General features: G+C 43.3%; 1 protein-coding gene across 1 annotated transcript in view; it reads right to left on the bottom strand.

Moving 5' to 3' along the window:
* tmprss5 (transmembrane serine protease 5) overlaps nt 1-19,930 on the bottom strand; it is a 92,643-nt gene that overhangs the window by 18,377 nt on the left and 54,336 nt on the right. Inside the window, exons 4-6 of the mRNA XM_072238840.1 lie at nt 12,474-12,572; nt 5,036-5,152; nt 4,414-4,549 (exon numbers count right to left, since the gene is read on the bottom strand). Coding sequence (XP_072094941.1) covers nt 4,414-4,549; nt 5,036-5,152; nt 12,474-12,572 — 352 coding nt within the window. The remainder of the gene's footprint in view (nt 1-4,413; nt 4,550-5,035; nt 5,153-12,473; nt 12,573-19,930) is intronic.

Below are 19,930 nucleotides of genomic sequence, written 5' to 3'. Positions count from 1 at the left end.
CTTCCAGTGAACATTTGAGATTGGGAGATTGATGTAGCTGGCTGAATAATGTCACAAACACAAGAGATTCTGCAGATGCTGGAAATCCAGAGCAACACTCACAAAATGCTGGAGGAACTCAGCAGGTCAGGCAGCATCTGTGGAGAAGATTAAGCAGTTGACATTTCAGGCCAAGCTGAGACCTTTCTTCAGGACTGGAAGGGAAGAGGGAAGAAGCAACACTCACAACACACTGGAGGAACTCAGCAGGTCGGGCAGCATCTGTGGAAACGATCAGTCGACGTTTCGGGCCGGAACCCTTCGTCAGGACTGTAGAGGGAAGGGGCAGAGGCCCTATAAAGAAGGTGGGGAGAGGGTGGGAAGGAGAAGGCTGGTAGGTTCCAGGTGAAAAACCAGTAAGGGGAAAGGGGGAGGGGAAGCAGGGAGGTGATAGGCAGGAAAGGCGAAGAAGGAATAGGGGAAAGCACAATGGAGGAGGAGGCGGAACGATGGGGAGGTGATAGGCAGCTGGGGGAGGGGGCAGAGTGAAACTGGGATGGGGGAAGGGAAGGGGAGAGAATTACTGGAAGTTGGAGAATTCAATGTTCATACCAAGGGGCTGGAGACATACCAGATGGTATATGAGGTGTTGCTCCTCCAACCTGAGTTTTCTTCTTCTTCAGCATCTAAGTTCATTTTCCCCGTCCCTCACCTGACTTCGCCTATCACCTGCCAGCTTGTAATCCCTCCCCTCCTCCACCACCTTATCCTGGCTCCTTTTCTCCCTCTTTTCCCATCCTGGTGAAAGGTCTCAGTCCAAAATGTCAACTGTTTATTCCTCTCCATAGATGCTTGCTGGCCTGTTGAGTTCCTCCAGCATTTTGTGTGTGTTAATCTGAGTAACTTTCAATTGTTCATTATTTATTCATCACAGGCAAGGATAACATTTAACTGTCCTCAAGAAGGTAATGGTGACAATTTGCTACAATTATTAGAGTGAAGGGCGTTTCATAGTGTTGCTGGGTAGGATGTTTCGGGATGATGAATTTTTAAAAAAACATTGTTTCTCTCCATGCCATGTAGTGCATTAGGCAGCAATGGCCATTTCTTTAGCATATTTATCATTTTTTGAACGAGACAGAGTTACTAGATCAATGTTTAACCCAGGACGGATGGAAAGCGTGCAAGGAGCCAGCTGGATTCGAACCCAGCACCACTCACTTCAAAGTCCAGTGTGGATACCACTACTCCACCGGCCGGCATTATGGATGTTGATATATTTCCAGGACTGATTGGGATTTTATTTGGAAAAGAAACTGTTGATAATGACATCTTCATGCAACTTTTGTTTTTATCTTTTAGGTGACAGTGGTTGTTGATTTGGGAAGTACTACTGAAGAATGGTGAGGTGGTACAGATAGTGCACGGCACAATCACAATGATCCGGTGGGGGAGAGAGAACAGATCAAACTGGTGGATGGGATGTCAGTAAACTCATGTGTTATCTCATCGATGGTGCCTAGCTTCTTAAGTGTTGATAGGATTGCGTTCTCTGTAAAAGTGAAAGTATTTCAGATTGCCTCTGAACATTTTTCTCTGTTCTAAATCAAGACATTAACAATATCCGAGAAGCTTTGAAGTGATATATTATGCATGAGGCAATGTGTTGATTGTGTTGGTGTGTGGCCAAGTGGTTAAGGCGTTCGCCTAGTGACTTGAAGGTTGCTAGTTCCAGCCTTGGTTGAGGCAGCGTGTGTGTCCTTGAGCAAGGCACTTAACCACACATTGCTCTGCGACGACACCGGTGCCAAGCTGTATGGGTCCTAATGCCCTTCCCTTGGACAACATCGATGGTGTGGAGAGGGGAGACTTGCAGCATGGGCAATTGCTGGTCTTCCATACAACCTTGCCCAGGCCGGCGCCCTGGAAACCTTCCGAGGTGCAAATCCTTGGTCTCATGAGACTAACGGATGCCTATATATAATGTGTTGATTAGTATATTAGTTATCTCATGACTACTGTGTAAATGGATTGAATTCTGTCTGGAGACAGCTTTGTTTAGCCTCTCCTTGAGCTTTATAAGATCATTGCCATGTCCCAGTGCAAGGTGAGGGATCACTGCTCTTGTATCCCTTGGGGGGTTTGCCTGGTGAGGTCAGTTCGGGGTCCAAACACACCACTGTGTTATAGGGGCAAACATGAGGAAATCTGCAGATGCTGGAATTTCAAGCAACACACATAAAAGTTGCTGGTGAACATAGCAGGCCAGGCAGCATCCCTAGGCTTCCCGTCCCATGATCCTCTCATATCCCTTTTGCCAATCACCTGTCCAGCTCTTGGCTCCATCCCTCCCCCTCCTGTCTTCTCCTATCATTTTGGATCTCCCCCTCCCCCTCCCACTTTCAAATCCCTTACTCACTCTTCCTTCAGTTAGTCCTGACGAAGGGTCTCGGCCTGAAACGTCGACTGTACCTCTTCCTAGAGATGCTGCCTGGCCTGCTGCGTTCACCAGCAACTTTGATGTGTGTTACTGTGTTATAGGGGCCAGCTGTAAGTGGACAGACTGCAGGACTGGGAACGTGAAAAGCTCCAAGGAAAAATGCAACGATATTTATATAAAAAAAGATTGCAAACTGTTCTTACAAGCAGGCTGAGGAGATACTAGTTTAGTTATTTTAGTGATGGTGGTGACTTCTATGTGGGCAAGAACATAAGTCTGAGCCATATACTCCCTCTCTTTTACCCCTCGGATGCCACTTTTCCACAGACTTTTTGAGCATTAATACTCATAGATCCAATGATGTCTTTGGAGCCGCGCCTACAGTTCATTTGCACTCTGCGAAGGAGGATCAGAGGCGGCTTGATGCACAGGATGATAAGAGGCAAAGATCAAGTGGACAACCAGAGACTTTCTCAGGGTGGAAAGGGACAGTTTTAAAGTGATTAGAGAGAAGTATCGGGGTGATGTCAGAGGTAGGTGTTTTACACAGAGAGTGGTAGGTGCATAGAAAGCACTGCCAGGGGGTGCTGGTAGAGGAAGAAACAATGAGGACATTTAAGAAGTGCTTTGATAGGCACATGGATGATAGAAAAATAGGGGCTATGTGGGAGGAAAGGGTTACATTGATCCTAGAGTAGGTTAAAAAGTCAGAACAACACTGTGAGTCATAGTCATAGTCATACTTTATTGATCCCGAGGGAAATTGATTTTCGTCACAGTTGCACCATGCCTATATATAATGTGTTGATACTGAACATAATGTACTGAACATAAAAGGCTGTGAAAATGAATTGGTTTTCGTTTCGTTACAGAGGCTAAGGACCTGTACTGAGATGTTCTATGTTAACTGAGGAGCCTTCCCCAAATCCCATGAATGGGGAAAGCGGGAGTGGAATTGCAGGTGGGTAGATCAGTTGAGCCGGCTGGTGGCGCAGTGACATCAGCGCCGGACTCCGGAGCAAAGGTTTCCGAGTTCGAAATCAGTCGGGCTGCTCCCGGGCACGCTTTCCATCCGTGCTGGGTTGAGTGTCGAGCTTGCAACTTGGCCTCATAAAAAAAAACTGTGTTGTGAGAAGGATGTGGGGGACCACTCACAGAATCTTTCCTCCAAGACAACCACTTGAAAAAAAAAAGTGGTCACCGAGGCTCTGGCGGAGTATGGCACAAAAAAAAAGATCACAGCAGTATAACAATGCTTAGCTGTTTGGATTTTGAGAGCCTTTCTACAGTATTTTAATAATAACGATCTAAATATAGAGGATGAAAGGGATCTAGGGAAGAAGTTTCAGAAACCATGCAAAGATGATCAAATTTGACAAGATAAATGAATAGGGATTTAAATAATATCAGAGCTTTAAATAATAAGATCACAGTTCATACTAAAATATCCACCCCACCTTAACTAATATAACAGTAACTCAAGTTAGGAAAGCAACACCAACATGCCCAAAACAAATCCTGGGGTTCATTTCTAAACAGACAGGACTGAAGAGCAAAACAGTTATGTTAACGATTGGTTAGACCACATAGAATAATTGTGAATTACACAGATGATAGAACAGAGAATATATAATCAATATAAAGACTGAGAGGCCTTGGACATTTGGGGGTCTTTAAAATTACGCAAGGTTTTAATAGGTGATCCTAACTGGCCTCTGACGTGGCCGAGCAAACCAGTTAGCTTAAAGTTGATTTGGCATTATATCCTTGAATAAACAAGAAGGGATGCAGGGAAGCAGGTCTGAAAAGAGCATAATATAGCGGATATAAACACTAACAGACAACGGTTGGACAAAAAGGCTAGCTTCTGTGCTGCATTTTTCCTATATTTTTCCAATGAGTTGACACCAAGACATTGTGAAAAAAGGTTTAACTCCCAGATAATTCAGTAAAAAAAATTCTCAGTGATCATTGACTGTGGAAACAGAGCATACCTGATATGTCCCATGTATCTGCACATCAGTTCGCCCAGAGAGGAATTCCACTTTGTGCCACATGCAGGGAGCCAGCCTTGCCATGAAAGTTTATGTATCTCCAATAGCAAGTTCTCAGAATTAACTCTGAAAGAAACTAAATACAAAATACAGGTCATTACAAATCAATCAGACACCACATTCTCAGCTAGGATGCGAGTTTCTCCATTTCATCCCCTCCCTCAAATGGGGTATTGAAGAACATTCTCAGAACACATCATCTCCAGGCGCAGACTACCACAGATCAATACCAGATATATTATCTCTTGGGCAAACTTACTACAGGGAAAATTAACTCTGGGGCAAGCTAGAATTGCAAACCAGTTCCAGAAGAAGATCAACACAAGTAATGTAACTGCAGGAACAGACAAATATCTGGAGTTTTATTTCTAGGACCACTCTATCATGGTGTGAAGATCAGCTCATAATTCTAGGTGTAAATTATGGTTGCAGTCTGACAGTAGAACGGTGTGACAACAGGAATTGACCAAAGATAGAAATATCAAGCTCAAGCTTTGTTCAAGTAATGGTGGTTTGCAAATTGACCTTGTACTTCCAAAGAGCTGTACAATATATCACCAACCTGTGATTGGAGTTGTGCCGCTGAACTCTTGGTCAGTTGCATTGCAGTTGGTTGTGGGTGCATTGCCTCCAGTTGGAATCAAGTCTTTGTTTTCAATGGGCCTCTCCAAGTGCCTCACTAATGCAAAACATAAAATTGAAGTGAAAAAGGCTTTTACTAACGGCTCATCAGGTGAGGATCTCCACCTCTCTCTTCATGCACATGGACATTGTTGGAAAATGGAGAGTATAACGTGAACATGATGACATTCCAAAATCATCAATACGACACTTAGTATTCCTATCTGCAGTCACTCTCATAGAAAAGTTACCATTAGCTGGAAACTGGAGCCTTCTGATCTACCTCTGGAATTATAATGAAGAAATCACAACCTTCATAGAAGTTCAGGGGTGATATACATATAATATTTTGTGTGTAATACATACATATTATGTATTTCTATTAATACTTCATGCATTGAGGTATGTTGGGTTGCCCACAACCCAGCCTGTACAGTAATTTAAACTAGCCCAGGCTCTGAATTGGATTCAACCTGAACCCCAAAGCATAAACAGAACACAAAATTATCCCTAGCCAAACATTCCCAAGCTTAATTATCTCAGACCCAATCTTAACACCGACAATACTTTCTTTCCCAGATCCCAACTCCTAATCCAGTTCCTAATTCTAAAGCCAAGTTAATTAAATAGGGCAAAATACAGTATGATCATGATGATGGCTGGTTCTTCACTTGTGAAGATCAGGAGGGAAGAAGAGTCCTCGGGGCGATGGCGCGGTTGTTGGTGACTGTAGAGGCCAATTCTGGATCTGCCCACTCTGTAGCACTAAGGACACGGGAACAGCTGGGAAGCAGGTGCTTGGATAGTAGGATCTTCCTTTGTGTCTCCTCTTCCCTTGAGCAGTCGCTCTTCTAGATTCCCAAGATTCTTGGCTACTTGATGGATCAGCATTCTCCAGTGGTCCCTGTCACAAGCCAGCTGCTGCCATTCATTGACCTTGATATTTGCCTGTGAGAGCTGCTGCTTAAGTTGGTCTTTGTACCTCTTGCACAGGGCATCACGATCTTTCTTGCCCTGAGAGGGTTCTCCATAGAGTACTGCTTTTGGTACCTGGAGTTGCCCATGCAAGACATGTGGCCTGAGCAGCGGAGCTGTTTGAGCAGCAAAGTGGCTTCAATGCTTGGAAGCTGAGGCATCTCCAGGATGTTACGGTACAGGACTCAGGCTTTGGAGCCGTATGGCAGTGTTGTGACGACAGCAGCCCTGTACACCTGGATTTTTGTGGACAGATGCAGCTGGTGGTTCTTCCACACATGTTTCTGGCGGTGCCCAAAGGCACTGCTGGCTCTGGCAAGTTGATTGTCAACATCTCTTACTATTGTAGCGTCGTTGGAGATGAGGCTGCCCAGGTAGGTGAACTGCTCAACTGTGGTGAGAGGGTGGTCATCAACTGATGACCACTGTATAACCATAACTCAGAATGATATAACATTGTGGATCTGGACCAATCCCATGATACTATATCCAAATGTTTACAGAGTAGCAGGACAAGATCCAATGAGAGGTGTGTAATCCAGCTGTGGTTGGCTCCAGATATAGGAAAATCTATCAGTGTAAAGGAATATGACCATTGCACTTACATCTACATGTCCAAGAATTAAACCCATGTATCCTGTGTGTTTAATACAAACTTTGTTGCTTGACACTAGAAGTGTACTACTATCTGTTGATAAAAATCCTATAAATACAGAGTCAATTAGATTAATGAACAAGTACGCATTTCTGCAGCATTATTCAAAACATCAGGAGGTTTTAAAGAGTTAAATAAAGAACTTGTCCTCAGCAATGGCTGTAACAAATACAAAATCCATTAACCATTTGAATTGAATGGATTGCCACAAATAAGGATGTCAAACCAGTTAACTGGCTAGAAAATGCAGCCCCATCAGTTGTACGAAATGTAATATTAAATAGCATCGACACGTTCACATAATGAAAAGGATTTCAGGTGCAAAGTGCAATACACTATTGACAGCACAAATTATGGGGGACACGCTTCCAGCTAAATCTACATTGATGATGTTTGCTGAGATGTAAATAATCAGAATCAGGTTTAATATCACTGGCATATGTTGTGAGATTTGTTAATTTAGCAGCAGCAGTGCAATGCAATACATGATAAATATAAAAAAAACTCTGAACAGCAGTAAGTATATAATATACAAAGTAGTTAAATAAGTGGTGCAAAAATAGAAATAAATAAGTGGTGAGGTAGTGTTCATGGGTTGAATGTCCATTTATAATGGCAAGATACTAAGGACTTTGTTACTTTTTAAGTAGTGCTAGAGGATTCTGGATATCCACCTGAGGGGGCAGCTGGGGCCTTGGTCAGGGATTAAGGCCACTTGACAACTCTACCCTGGCAGTTCATGATTCAGGATGATTGCCCTTAGTGCTCAGGGTGAATATATAAGGATAAAATATCAGGGCAGTATATGCCTTTGATAACCTCCTGCTGGAAAGTAAACGTTTAACTGTTGGGTAAGAATGATTGATCCAAAAGTGTTGATTCTTGAATTGTACCCACTGCAAAATTCTGGATAAAGAAACTTTTTTGATTGGAACCCCTTCCATATTCAGTGCCACAATCACTACATAGTGGCTCGGTATTCCATCTGAAAAATTCGCTGTAGGAGCTTGACAACCCTTGATCAATAATACCTCCCCAACTAATATATCATCCATATCAGGAGCAGCAGCACTTGGGAAGACCACTATCTCCAAATTCCCTTTGAAGTCACACAACATCCTAAGTCATGAATATAAAGCCGTTACTGTATAGTCATTGGGTTGCAAGTCTTGGTGAGTTGGTAAATTGGTTTATTGTCACATGTACCCAGGTACAGTGAAAAACTTGTCTTGCATGTTGTCCATATATGTTGACAACAGTTCATTGAGGTAGTACAAGGGAAAACAATAATAGAGTGCTGAATAAAGTGTTACAGTTACAGAGAAACTGCAGTGCAGACAAACAATAAGATGAAGGCCACATGAGGTAGATTGTAAGGTCAAGAGTTCTTCTTACCTTTGATGGCTCTGGAACATTTGTGGGGAGGGGATCTCATTGAAACCTTTCGAATATTGAAATGCCTAGATAGAGTAGAGGTGGAGAGGATTTTCTATAATGAGGGAGTCTACGACCAGAGGCCACTGAAAAGAAGGACATCCCTTTAGAACAGAGATGAGGAAGAATTTGTTTTCCCAGAGGGTGGTGAATCTGTGGAATTCATTGCCACGGATGACTGCAGAGACCATATCATTGGTTATGTTTAAAGCAGAAGTTGATTGGTTCTTGTTTAATCAGGATGTCAAACGTTATGAGAAGGAGGCAGGAGACTGGGGTTGAGAGGGATAGTCATAGTCATAGTCATACTTTATTGATCCCGGGGGAAATTGGTTTTCGTTACAGTTGCACCATAAATAATAAATGGTAATAAAACCATAAATAGTTAAATAGTAATATGTAAATTATGCCAGTAAATTATGAAATATGAAATAAGTAAATAATAAATCAGTCATGATGGAATGGCGGAGCAGACTTGATTGGTTGAATGGCTCAATTCTGCTCCTATGTCTTATGGTCTTAAGGTCTTATGGACTTAATGTGCAAAAGGACCGATCAATAGTCTTATAACGCCAGAATAGAAGCTCCCTTTGAGCCTATGGTATGTTCTTTCAGGCTTTTGTTTCTTCTGCCAAACGTGAGAGAGAAGAGCGAATGGCTGAAGTGAGTAGGATCTTTGATTATGTTAGTTGCTCTCAACCCTCTAAAAATTAGCACTCTCAATGTAAGCAGGAGCGTCTGCACTCCCTTCCTGAAATCAATGACCAGCTTTTTTGTTGCGCTGACATTGAGGGAAAGGTTGCTACCATGGTACCATATCTCTAGGCTCTCTATCTCCTTGATCTCTACTCAGGTCTTGAACTCTACTCAACAGCATTGCCCACAATAATAAAAAATGGCTTCTCTCTAATTTGCTAGGGTCAGTTGAAGACAGACAATAATTGCTGTCCTTTTCAATGACACTAAAAACTAAAGCGCATGCTAAATATTAAGTAAACCAACATGACCACATACTTGAGTTTAAGATAGACTGTTACACAATGACTATTTTTACCTATTCTCCTCCCTGACATTACTCACCTAATGAAAAGAGACATGATTAAATAGAATTTCACTGAGTTGGCATTTTGGTTACTTTACTAAAGGGTGGAATATGTGATTGCTTTGTCAGTCACTTGTGAAATATTGAACTTGGGCAGTCTTGAATTAGATAATTGAAGGCGTTTGCTGAATGATATTTTTTAATTGAATGGATATTACTTAAACTCAGTGTGATCTAAGACTACACTTGAAACAATTTAATTCTGATGTGAGTAATTCTAAAACTGACATTCTGGGAAAGATACTCCTTTTGGAAGTAAAGACATTCTTTTGCCAGTAGCACTTACAATGGGTTTCCATCTATTTACTTTTCACCTCAAACCCAGACTTCATTTTGTGGTGTGCTACTACTTTCAAGTCAAAAGATGTGGATTCCTGTCCTCGTCCATTATTTAGAGTGACTGACTGAGTCCTGCCTTTTAGAGTTTCAGTGTGCTGGGTGAGATGTTAAACTGATGCCTTAGCTGACCTGTTCCTCTGTCTCTAATTCAAGAGGCCAAGTAAATTCTCAAGTTCAAACGTCTCTAAATTACACAGATTTTGCCCTAAAGTGGCACCATAAAAATGGGCACAGGAAGCAGACAGTGTTTTGCAAATGAGCCACAGAACATTTTCTTTTAATACAAAAATGATTTCTAGTATTAAGGGAATATCATTCACCTCATGATTTGTACAATTATCCTTCTGTGCTTATCTGGACAATAATGGTCATTGAACTTTGGGCTAATTAATTGTAAATGGAGTACTTTGAGATAGTTGAGGGCTATCTTAAGTAGATTACGAATTTTTTTCAATTGTCTTTTCATTCCAAATTTCTTGTCAGTGTTTTAAATCCCCAAAACAATCAATCAATGATTATTATTTGTGCCTTATTTGAGATCTTGAACATGTTTTCTCTCCTATAAAAAAGACTGTAAAGATACTGTACAGCTTAATATCTGAAAACTGGTTTAACCAGTTTATTATAACTATGTACAAAAAATTTCACTTACAGTTGCAACCCATTTGTGTAAGTTGAGTAAATTCCTTTCCTACCTGCCCATACACCAGTGGCCACTTTATTAGGTACACCTGTACTCCTGCTTGTTAATGCAAATATCTAATCAGCCAATCACGTGGCAGCAACTCAATGCATAAAAGCATGCAGACATGGTCAAGAGGCTCAGTTGTTGTTCACACCAGACATCAGAATGGGGGAAGAAATGTGATGTAAGTGACTTTGAATGCAGAATGATTGTTGGTGCCAGGTGGAATGGAACCTGTTTGATGAGTAGATCTGTTGGGATGGAAGAATTGTTCTTGCGCTCAGCATCAATTATAGAGCTAACACACGTCCATGTGTGGATGCACTTAGCTAGTAAGGCAGGTATTTGAAACAGCATTTAAGGTGTGTAAACATCACCTGATGTGTCAATCTTTGCCCTTGGGTGGGTTCTGGCAGGACTGAATGCAATGAAAAGATTTAAGTAGGGAATAGTTTCATCACTTAGGTGGGAAGGAAGACAAAATTAGAACCCAACCCTAATAAGATCAAGATTCCAGCATCTGTGGTCTCCTGTGTTTCCAAATGGAATCAACATACAGTATTTGGTATTGAACTCATTGAAATCAGACTTGGGTTTGTCACCACTCATATGTCATGAAATTTGTTGTTTTGTAGTAGCAGTGAGTTACAATGAGAAATATATTTTAAAAAATAGTGCAAAAAGAGAGAAAGTAGTGAGGTAGTGTTCATGGGTTCATGCACCATTCAGAAATCTAATGTTGGAGGGGAAGAAGCTGAGTGTGCATCTTCAGGCTCCTGAACCTCCTCACTAATAGTAGTAATGAGAGGAGGCATTGATGGTAAGGGTCCTTAATGATGGATGCCATCTTGAGGCCATTCCTTTGGAAGGTGTCCTCGATATTGGGGAGGTATATGAGGACACGAGGAACCCTATCCTTGGTGTGGTAGGAGGATGCCGTGAGCATAGATATGTGCAAATCTGTGAAGGTCTCTGATTTTGTCAAACTGAACCAGTGCTGAAAATGTTTTCTACTGAATAGTAAATTCCCAAATTGGTTCCCAGTCTCCACAGAGTTAAGTGACCCCAACTATATAGGCAACAGTGGTGGGAAGGACAGGTTGAAGGCACACTGCAACCAACTTTCATCCTGGTCTGGCTTAGGGAGGGCAAATAAATTCAGCAACAGTCTACAGTACTATTTAGCTATATCTACTCGTATTTGGAGGAACGACATTCAAGAACACGGGCCACTTATGGGAGCTGTAATCCATCAGTTCAAGAGAGCAGGAAAATGCTTTTCAATTGTTCATTTTTTGCTTTATACCGAAGATCAATGACTAGCCCTTTAATATGTTTTTGACCAACACACGTAACGTGCTGGAGGAACTCAGCAAGTCAAACAGTCAATGGTTTGGGCTGAGACCGTTCATCAGGACTGGAAAGGAAATGGGCAGAAACCAGAGTTAGAAAATGGGAGGGGGGGGGGGTGAAGTAAGAAGGTGGGTGGTGATAGGCCGAAGAAGTAAAGGGTTGAAGGAGAAGAAATGTGATAGGAGAGGAGAGTGGACCATGAGGGAAGGAGGAGGGGCACATGAGGGAGGTGAGAAAAAGAGAAGGGTGAGAGGGGAAGTAGAATGGAGAATGGAAAAAGAGAGAAGGAGGAGAGGAAAGAAGTTACCAGAAGTTAGAGAAATCCATGTTCATGCCAACAGGTTGACGGCTACTCAGACGGATTATGAAGTGTTGCTTTTGGCATGAATATTCTGGTTTCTGGCCCATTCCTTTGCAGGCCCAAAATAGATGCTGCCTGACCTGCTGAGTTCCTCCAACATTTTGTGTGTGTTGCTTATAGATTTCCAGCATCTGGTGAATCTCTTGGGAGTATGTTTTTGACAAATGTTTTGGGAACCATATTGATGATTGACATAAGAGATGAGTGCATTTATTACTGAGCTTGTTCTGCAACATTTCACAGAACTGCAGCCTCTGCTGCAGCTGCATTTCCTACGGCTGTGTGAAAATATGTAATGCTGTTGTGGTGTGAGTGATGCACGAGATGGTCAGTCGCTTGGAGGAAGGAATGCCTATTGTGGAATAAATGTAAGAATTCACAACTGATTAGTTGTTGAATCAAAATCAGAGATGAACCCTTCAAAACTTTCCACAGTTGTTTTACGTTCTTCAGAGCAATATCTTAGGAGACTTACCAATAAAGTAAATTCCAACTACAATCATAGCAAGGATGGTCACTAGACACAGGAATACTAGGATCTTCTTGGTTGCACGTGGTTGCCTTCTGCGGGGTCCTGTAGGGCAGGAGAACAAAGGGATTTGCTGTTATCTTCTGCCAAACAATAATTCTTGGTATGTACTACAAAAAGCTGCCTTTATATAGCACCTTCTTGTCATAAAGCAGCACAAAGTGTACTCTGTGAGCATTATCAGACTAATTTAGGCATCCATCCACTAAGGAGATATTAGGTTGTGACCAAACACTTGGTCAAAGAGGCCGGCTTTAGGGAGGGTATTAAAACAAGAGGGTGAAGTAGAGAGGCCAAGAGGTTTTGAGTGAAATTGAGGAGCTCACGGTCTTTGGATAAAGACATGGCCACCAACACTTGAGCAGTTAAGAAGATATGATGGGTAGTAGGTGTAGTGGTTTGAGAAAGCACTGTTACTTTGGACTTGGTTCCAGAGACATTCTATTCTTTGATATTTCTTTATCTCCTGTCTGAAACTGTATAGATTCCATTATGAATAAACTCTTCTCGGGCCTCCAGCTGGGTACAGGTATTGATTTTAACTGACATTTTGATGACAAACTCTGCCATCTTCGTCAGGGATAATACCCAGATGTATCTAGTCTAGTGGTATTTATACCCCCGATGTCCATCCCGCCTGATTGGTTATCCTCACCCAATCAGGTTTCGGCTATCCCACCTTATTTACAATCAAATTTCAGTTCTCACTTAGATTGAGACCTCTGTCTTTGTTAAAGTTCTTTTCCTCTGGTTTCATTTCAATGGCTTTGTTCACCAGGCAGTCCCAAAACCCATTGGCATTGCACAGTAGTTTTGTGCCGTCGAAGTGAATCCTATGAATGCAATGTTCTGCTACCACTGATTTCTCCAAGTAACCCAAACGGATACAGCTCCTGTGCTCCTTGATGATGGTTTCCTGTCTGACCGATATACACGCTCCGCATTCACAGGGAATCCTGTAAACGCCAGCCATCCTGAGTCCCAGGTCATCTTTGACCCGCATAAGTTGTGATTTGAGCTGGATACCGCAGAGGAGATAAGATAAAGGTTTGCATGGCCCTCAAAAGGGCTATTTTGCCAAACCCAGACATTACAAAAGGAGAGTGACTGGCCTTCCAGGCACTACGGTGAAACCCAGACATCATGATCTTAGCTGCGGACAAAGGAAATGTGACTGTGCTGATGTCCTTGAAGGAATAGCACAGGAAAGTCCAACAGATTCTAGACGATCCCGTGTATAGAACTGTATAGTGGGATACCATGGATTCGATTGTGAGGATGACCTTTGCTTACTGAAGAAATCTGAACTGCCAACAGATATATGCAAGACACTTCTACCTCAGGTGCTGATATCACCAAGACTTTATGGGCTCCAGGGTTCTCCGAGGCCTATCACCAGTGCGATTGATTCTCTGAGTTACTACCTCGCTAAGCATTTGGCGCCTATGCTGTCTCCCTTTGTTGGGGGCTGTGAGCATCATGTCACGAATTTGACTGACTTTGTGAAAATGATAACCAACATCCAGCTGAACACGGATGACATAATGGTCGGTTTCGACGCGGTGTCCCTCGTCGTGAGTGTTCCCATTAAGGACAGCTTGGTCCTCCTGTGGTCAAGATTTGATGACGGTACCATTGACCTTTTTGAACACACCCTTACATCGACGTACTTCCTCTGTGAAGGGAACTACTATGGACAGCAGACCGAGTGGCCCTGGGATTGCCCTTGTCGTCAGCTATTGTTAATTTCTACATGAAGGACTTTGAGGAGCAGGTGCTGAGTTCATCGCCTTTATGCCCAAATACTACTTTATGATTAATGATTAACCATGTGAAAACTATTTTGGACCTGGAGAGTCTCCCAGAAGAAATAAGACGATTATGCACAATGTTCCTACAGAATGGCTACAAGGTGAAGGAAATCAATCGGGCCCTTGGAAGGGGGAAGGGACAAGGGAAAAGCCAGGAAACCTAACACCAAGGAGGAACATGTCAGCAGCAGTTATTTAAAAAGGGAGCTTTGAGTCCATTGTACTTGGCCTATCAGCAGCTATAACCAGAGCACCAGTCCTGAGTTAGATAGCGGGGAAGGTTCAGGCATAAAAGGGAGACACTGCCTAGCAGAGTAGTCATCGACGGAGTGATCTGAGACAGAGTGGTAGGGCTCTGGGCTTCGGCAATAACAGGTCGAGGCCAGGTAAGTTACCTGTGAGGAATAGGAACAGGAAGTATGTCCGTGAAGCCGGTGTTCTGTACTGGGTGTCAGATGTGGGAAGTCCTGGAGACTCCCAGCCTCCCGGACGGCCACATCTGCACCAGATGCGTCGAGCTGCAGCTCCTTAGGGACTGCGTTAGGGAACTGGAGATGCAGCTCGATGACCTTCGTCTGGTCAGGGAGAGTGAGGGGGTGATAGAGAGGAGCTATAGGCAGGTAGTCACACCGAGGCCTCAGGAGACAGATAAATGGGTAAGGGTCAGGAGAGGGAAGAGCACGATTCAGATACCAGAGAGTACCCCTGTGGCTGTCCCTCTTAACAATCAGTACTCCTGTTTGCATACTGTTGGGGGGGACTGCTTACCTAGGGGAAACAACGGTGGCCGTGCCTCTGACACAGAGTCTGGCCCTGTGGCTCAGAAGCGTATGGAAAGGAAGAAGGCAGCGGCAAGAGGGGATTATAGTTAGGGGGTCAGACAGGCGATTCTGTGGACACAGGAAAGAAACGCAGATGGTAGTTTGCCTCCCAGGTGCCAAAGCCCGGGGTGTTTTTGATCGTGTCCACAATACCCTGAAGTGGGAAGGAGAACAGCCAGAGGTCGTGGTACATATTGGTACCAATGACATGGGTAGGAAGAGGGAGGAGGTCCTGAAAACAGACTACAGGGAGTTAGGAAGGAAGTTGAGAAACTGGACCTCAAAGGTAGTAATCTCGGGATTACTCCCTGTGCCACGCAACAGTGAGTATAGGAATAGAATGAGGTGGAGGATAAATGCGTGGCTGAGGGATTGGAGCAGGGGGCAGGGATTCAGATTTCTGGATCATTGGGACCCCTTTTGGGGCAGGCGTGACCTGTACAAAAAGGACAGGTTGCACTTGAATCCCAGGGGGACCAATATCCTGGCAGGGAGGTTTGCTAAGGCTATTGGGGAAAGTTTAAACTAGAATTGCTGGGGGGTGGGAACTGAACTGAAGAGATGGAGGAAGGGGCAGTTGGCTTACAAATAGAGAAAGCTTGGAGACAGTGAGAGAAGGAGGATAGGCAGGTAATAGAGAAGGGATGCGCTCAGACCGATGGTTTGAGGTGTCTTTTTTAAGGCAAGAAGCATCATGAACAAAGCGGATGAGTTTAGAGCATGGATCAGTACTTGGAGCTACGATGTTGTGGCCATTACAGAGACTTGGATGGCTCAGGGTAGGAATGGTTACTTCAAGTGCCAGGCTTTAGATGTTTCAGAAAGGACAGGGAGGGAGGTAAAAGAGGTGGGGGCATGGCACTGTTAATCAGTGTCAGAATAGAGAGATGACCATTTAGACTGGGGATGAGGAGGAATTTCTTTAGCCAGAGGATGGGGAATCTGTGGAGTTCGTTCCCACAGGAGGCTGTGAAGGCCAATTCATTGGATGTATTTAAGGCAGAGGTTGAGGAGTTCTTGATTAATCAGGGCATGAAAGGTTATGGGGACAAAGCAAGGGAATGGGGTTGAGAGGGAAAATGGATCAGCCATGATGAAATGGCAGAGCAGACCTGATGGGCTGAATGGCCTTATTCTGCTCCCATGTCTTTTACTTACATAGTTTGTCTTTTGCACATTGTTTGTCAGACTTGCTTTATGTTTAGGTTTTTTTGAAATTCTTTTATATTTTTCTTGTAAATGCCTGCAAGAAAATATATCTCAAGGTAGTCTACATACCTTGATAATAAATTTACTTTGAGCTTTGATTTCAGCCTTCATGTTGTCGATGGGACAGGCAGAAGGAAATAATTTTCCTAAACCTTGGGTTGATTAATGATTAAAATTAGCTTTATTTGACACATAAAACTAGAATTGCTGGGGGGTGGGAACCACTGAAGAGACTGGGGAAGAGGCGGTTGGCTCACAAATAGAGAAAGCTTGGAGACAGTGTGTGAGGGAGGATAGGCAGGTGATAGAGAAGGGATGCGCTCAGATGGACGGTTTGAGATTGTCTGTTTTATCACAAGGAGTATTGTGAACAAAGCGGATGAGCTTAGAGCGTGGATCAGTACTTGGGCCTACAATGTGGTAGCCATTACAGAGACTTGGATGGCTCAGGGACAGGAATGGTTACTTCAAGTGCTGGGTTTTAGATGTTTCAGAAAGGACAGGGAGGGAGGCAAAAGAGGTGGGGGTGTGGTACTGTTGATCAGAGATAGTGTCATGGCTGCGGAAAAGGAGGACGTCATGGAGTCCCTGTGGGTGGAGGTTAGGAACAGGAAGGGGTCAATAACTTTAATGGGTGTTTTTTATAGAACACCCAATAGTAACAGGGACATCGAGGAGCAGATAGGGAGACAGATTCTGGAAAGGTGTAATAGTAACAGGGTTGTCGTGGTGGGAGATTTTAATTTCCCTAATATTGATTGGCACCTCCCTAAAGCAAGGGGTTTAGATGGGGTGGAGTTTGTTAGGTGCGTTCAGGAAGGTTTCCTGACACAATATGTAGATAAGCCTACAAGAGAAGAGGCTGTACTTGATCTGGTATTGGGAAATGAACCTGGTCAGGTGTCAGGTCTCTCAGTGAGAGAGCATTTTGGAAACAGTGATCACAATTCTATCTCCTTTACCATAGCATTGGAGAGGGATAGGAACAGACAAGTTGGGAAAATACTTAATTGGAGTAAGGAGAAATATGGGACTATCAGGCAGGAACTTGGAAGCATAAATTGGGAACAGATGTTCTCAGGGAAATGTACGGCAGAAATGTGGCAAATGTTCAGGGGATATTTGAGTGGCGTTCTGCACAGGTACATTCCAATGAGACAGGGAAAGGATGGTAGGGTACAGGAACTGTAGTGTACAAAGGCTGTTGTAAATCTAGACAAGAAGAAAAGCTTACGAAAGGTTCAAAAACTAGGTAATGATAGAAATCTAGAAGATTATAAGGCTAGAAGGAAGGAGCTTAAGAATGAAATTAGGAGAGCCAGAAGGGGCCATGAGAAGGCCTTGGCGAGCAGGATCAAAGAAAACCTCAAGACATTCTACAAGTACGTGAAGAGCAAGAAAGGATAAGATACCAGAGAATAGGACCAATCAAGTGTGACAGTAGAAAAGTAAGTATGGAACCGGAGATAGCGGAGGTACTTAATGAATACTTTGCTTCAGTATTCACTACAGAAAAGGATCTTGGTGATTGTAGGGATGACTTGCAGTGGATTGAAAAGCTTGAGCATGTAGATATTAAGGAAGAGGATGTGCTGGAGCTTTTGGAAAGCATCAAGTTGGATAAGTCACCGGGACCGGATGAGATGTACGCCAGGCTACTGTGGGAGGCAAGGGAGGAGATTGCTGAGCCCCTGGCGATGATCTTTGCATCATCAATGAGGAAGGGAAAGGTTCTGGAGGATTGGAGGGTTGTGGATGTTGTTCCCTTATTCAAGAAAGGGAGTAGAGATAGCCCAGGAAATTATAGACCAGTGAGTCTTACTTCAGTGGTTGATAAGTTGATGGAAAAAATCTTGAGAGGCAGGATTTATGAACGTTTAGAGAGGTATATTATGATTAGGAATAATCAGCGTGGCCTTGTCAAGGGCAGGTCTTGCCTTATGAGCCTGATTCAATTTTTTGAGGATGTGACTAAACACATTGATGAAGGAAGAGCAGTAGATGTAGTGTATATGGATTTCAGCAAGGCATTTGATAAGGTACCCCATGCAAGGCTTATTGAGAAAGTAAGGAGGCATGGGATCCAAGGGGACCTTTCTTTGTGGATCTGGAACTGGCTTACCCACAGAAGGCGAAGAGTGGTTGTAGATGGGTCATATTCTGCATGGAGGTCGGTGACCAGTGGTGTGCCTCAGGGATGTTGTCATTTTAAGTTAAATTGGATAGCTATATGGACAGGAAAGGAATGGAGGGTTATGGGCTGAGTGCAGGTTGGTGGGACTAAGTGAGAGTAAGAGTTCGGCACAGACTAGAAGGGCTGAGATGGCCTGTTTCCCTGCTGTAATTGTTATATGTTTATATGGAGAGGGCACAGTTTTAAGGTGCTTGGAAGTAGGTACAGAGGAGATGTCAGGGGTAAGTTTTTTTTACACAGAGTGGTGAGTGCGTGGAATGGGCTGCCGGCGGCGGTGGTGGAGGCGGATACGATAGGGTCTTTTAGGAGACTCCTGGATAAGTACACGGAGCTGAGTAAAATAGAGGGCTATGGGTAACCTTAGGTAATTTCTAAAGTAAGTACATGTTCAGCACAGCATTGTGGGCCAAAGGGCCTGTATTGTGCTGTAGGTTTTCTATGTTTCTATGTTTTGTGTTTCTACGTCGCTACTGCCTGTTTTCCTTGTATTTCCACTGTTTTGTAAGGATCAGCAGGGTCCTGAAGAAATACCGGATTAATACCATCCGCAAACCTGTAAGGAAGCTCAAATCACAGCTTATGCAGGTCACAGATGACCTCTGTCTCAGGACAGCTGGCATGTACAGGATTTCTTGTGAATGCAGAGCAGCGTATATCGGCCAGGAAACCCGCATCAAAGAGCACAGGAGGTGTATCCATTTGGGTTACTTGGAGAAACTGATGGTAGCTTAACATTGCATTCACAATGGCCATAGGATTGATTTCGACGGCACAAAACTACTGTGCTGTGCCAATGGCTTTTGGGACTGCCCGGTTAAAGGAAACCATTGAAATAAATCTAAAGAAAAGAATTTTTACAAAGACAAAGGTCTTGCTCTAAGTAAGAACTGGAATTTGAAAGTAAACAAGATGGGACAGCAGAAACGTGATTGGATAAGGTCTAACCAATCAGGACGGAAAGACGACAGCAGTGTATACACTGCTGGACTGGACTTGCCTGGGCATCATCCTTGATGAAGATGGCAGAGTTTATCATCGAACCATTGGTTAAAATGAATACCTGTATCTGGCTGGAATGCTCAGGAGAGTATATTTTTCACATATGCCGGGAAAGCACTCGATCCTTTGTCAGATTCCACTATCATTATGCCAAAAAGTGGCTAGGAAGGGTGATATATTCAATGGGGTTGTCCAATACTTTGCTTCCATTCCATAGAAATGGAGACATTCTGTTTTGTTTTAATTTAATTTAGTTTAGAGATACAGCACAGTAATAGGTCTTCAGGCCCAACAAGCCTGCACCGCCCAATTATACCCAGGTGATCAATTAATCTACTAACCTGCCTGTCTTTGGACTGTGGGAGGAAA

Source organism: Mobula birostris, chromosome 20, assembly GCF_030028105.1.
Source record: "Mobula birostris isolate sMobBir1 chromosome 20, sMobBir1.hap1, whole genome shotgun sequence".
Classification (NCBI taxonomy): Eukaryota; Metazoa; Chordata; class Chondrichthyes; order Myliobatiformes; family Myliobatidae; genus Mobula; species Mobula birostris.
Note: the sequence above shows the minus strand (reverse complement) of the source record. Positions and strands in the feature narration are given on the sequence as shown.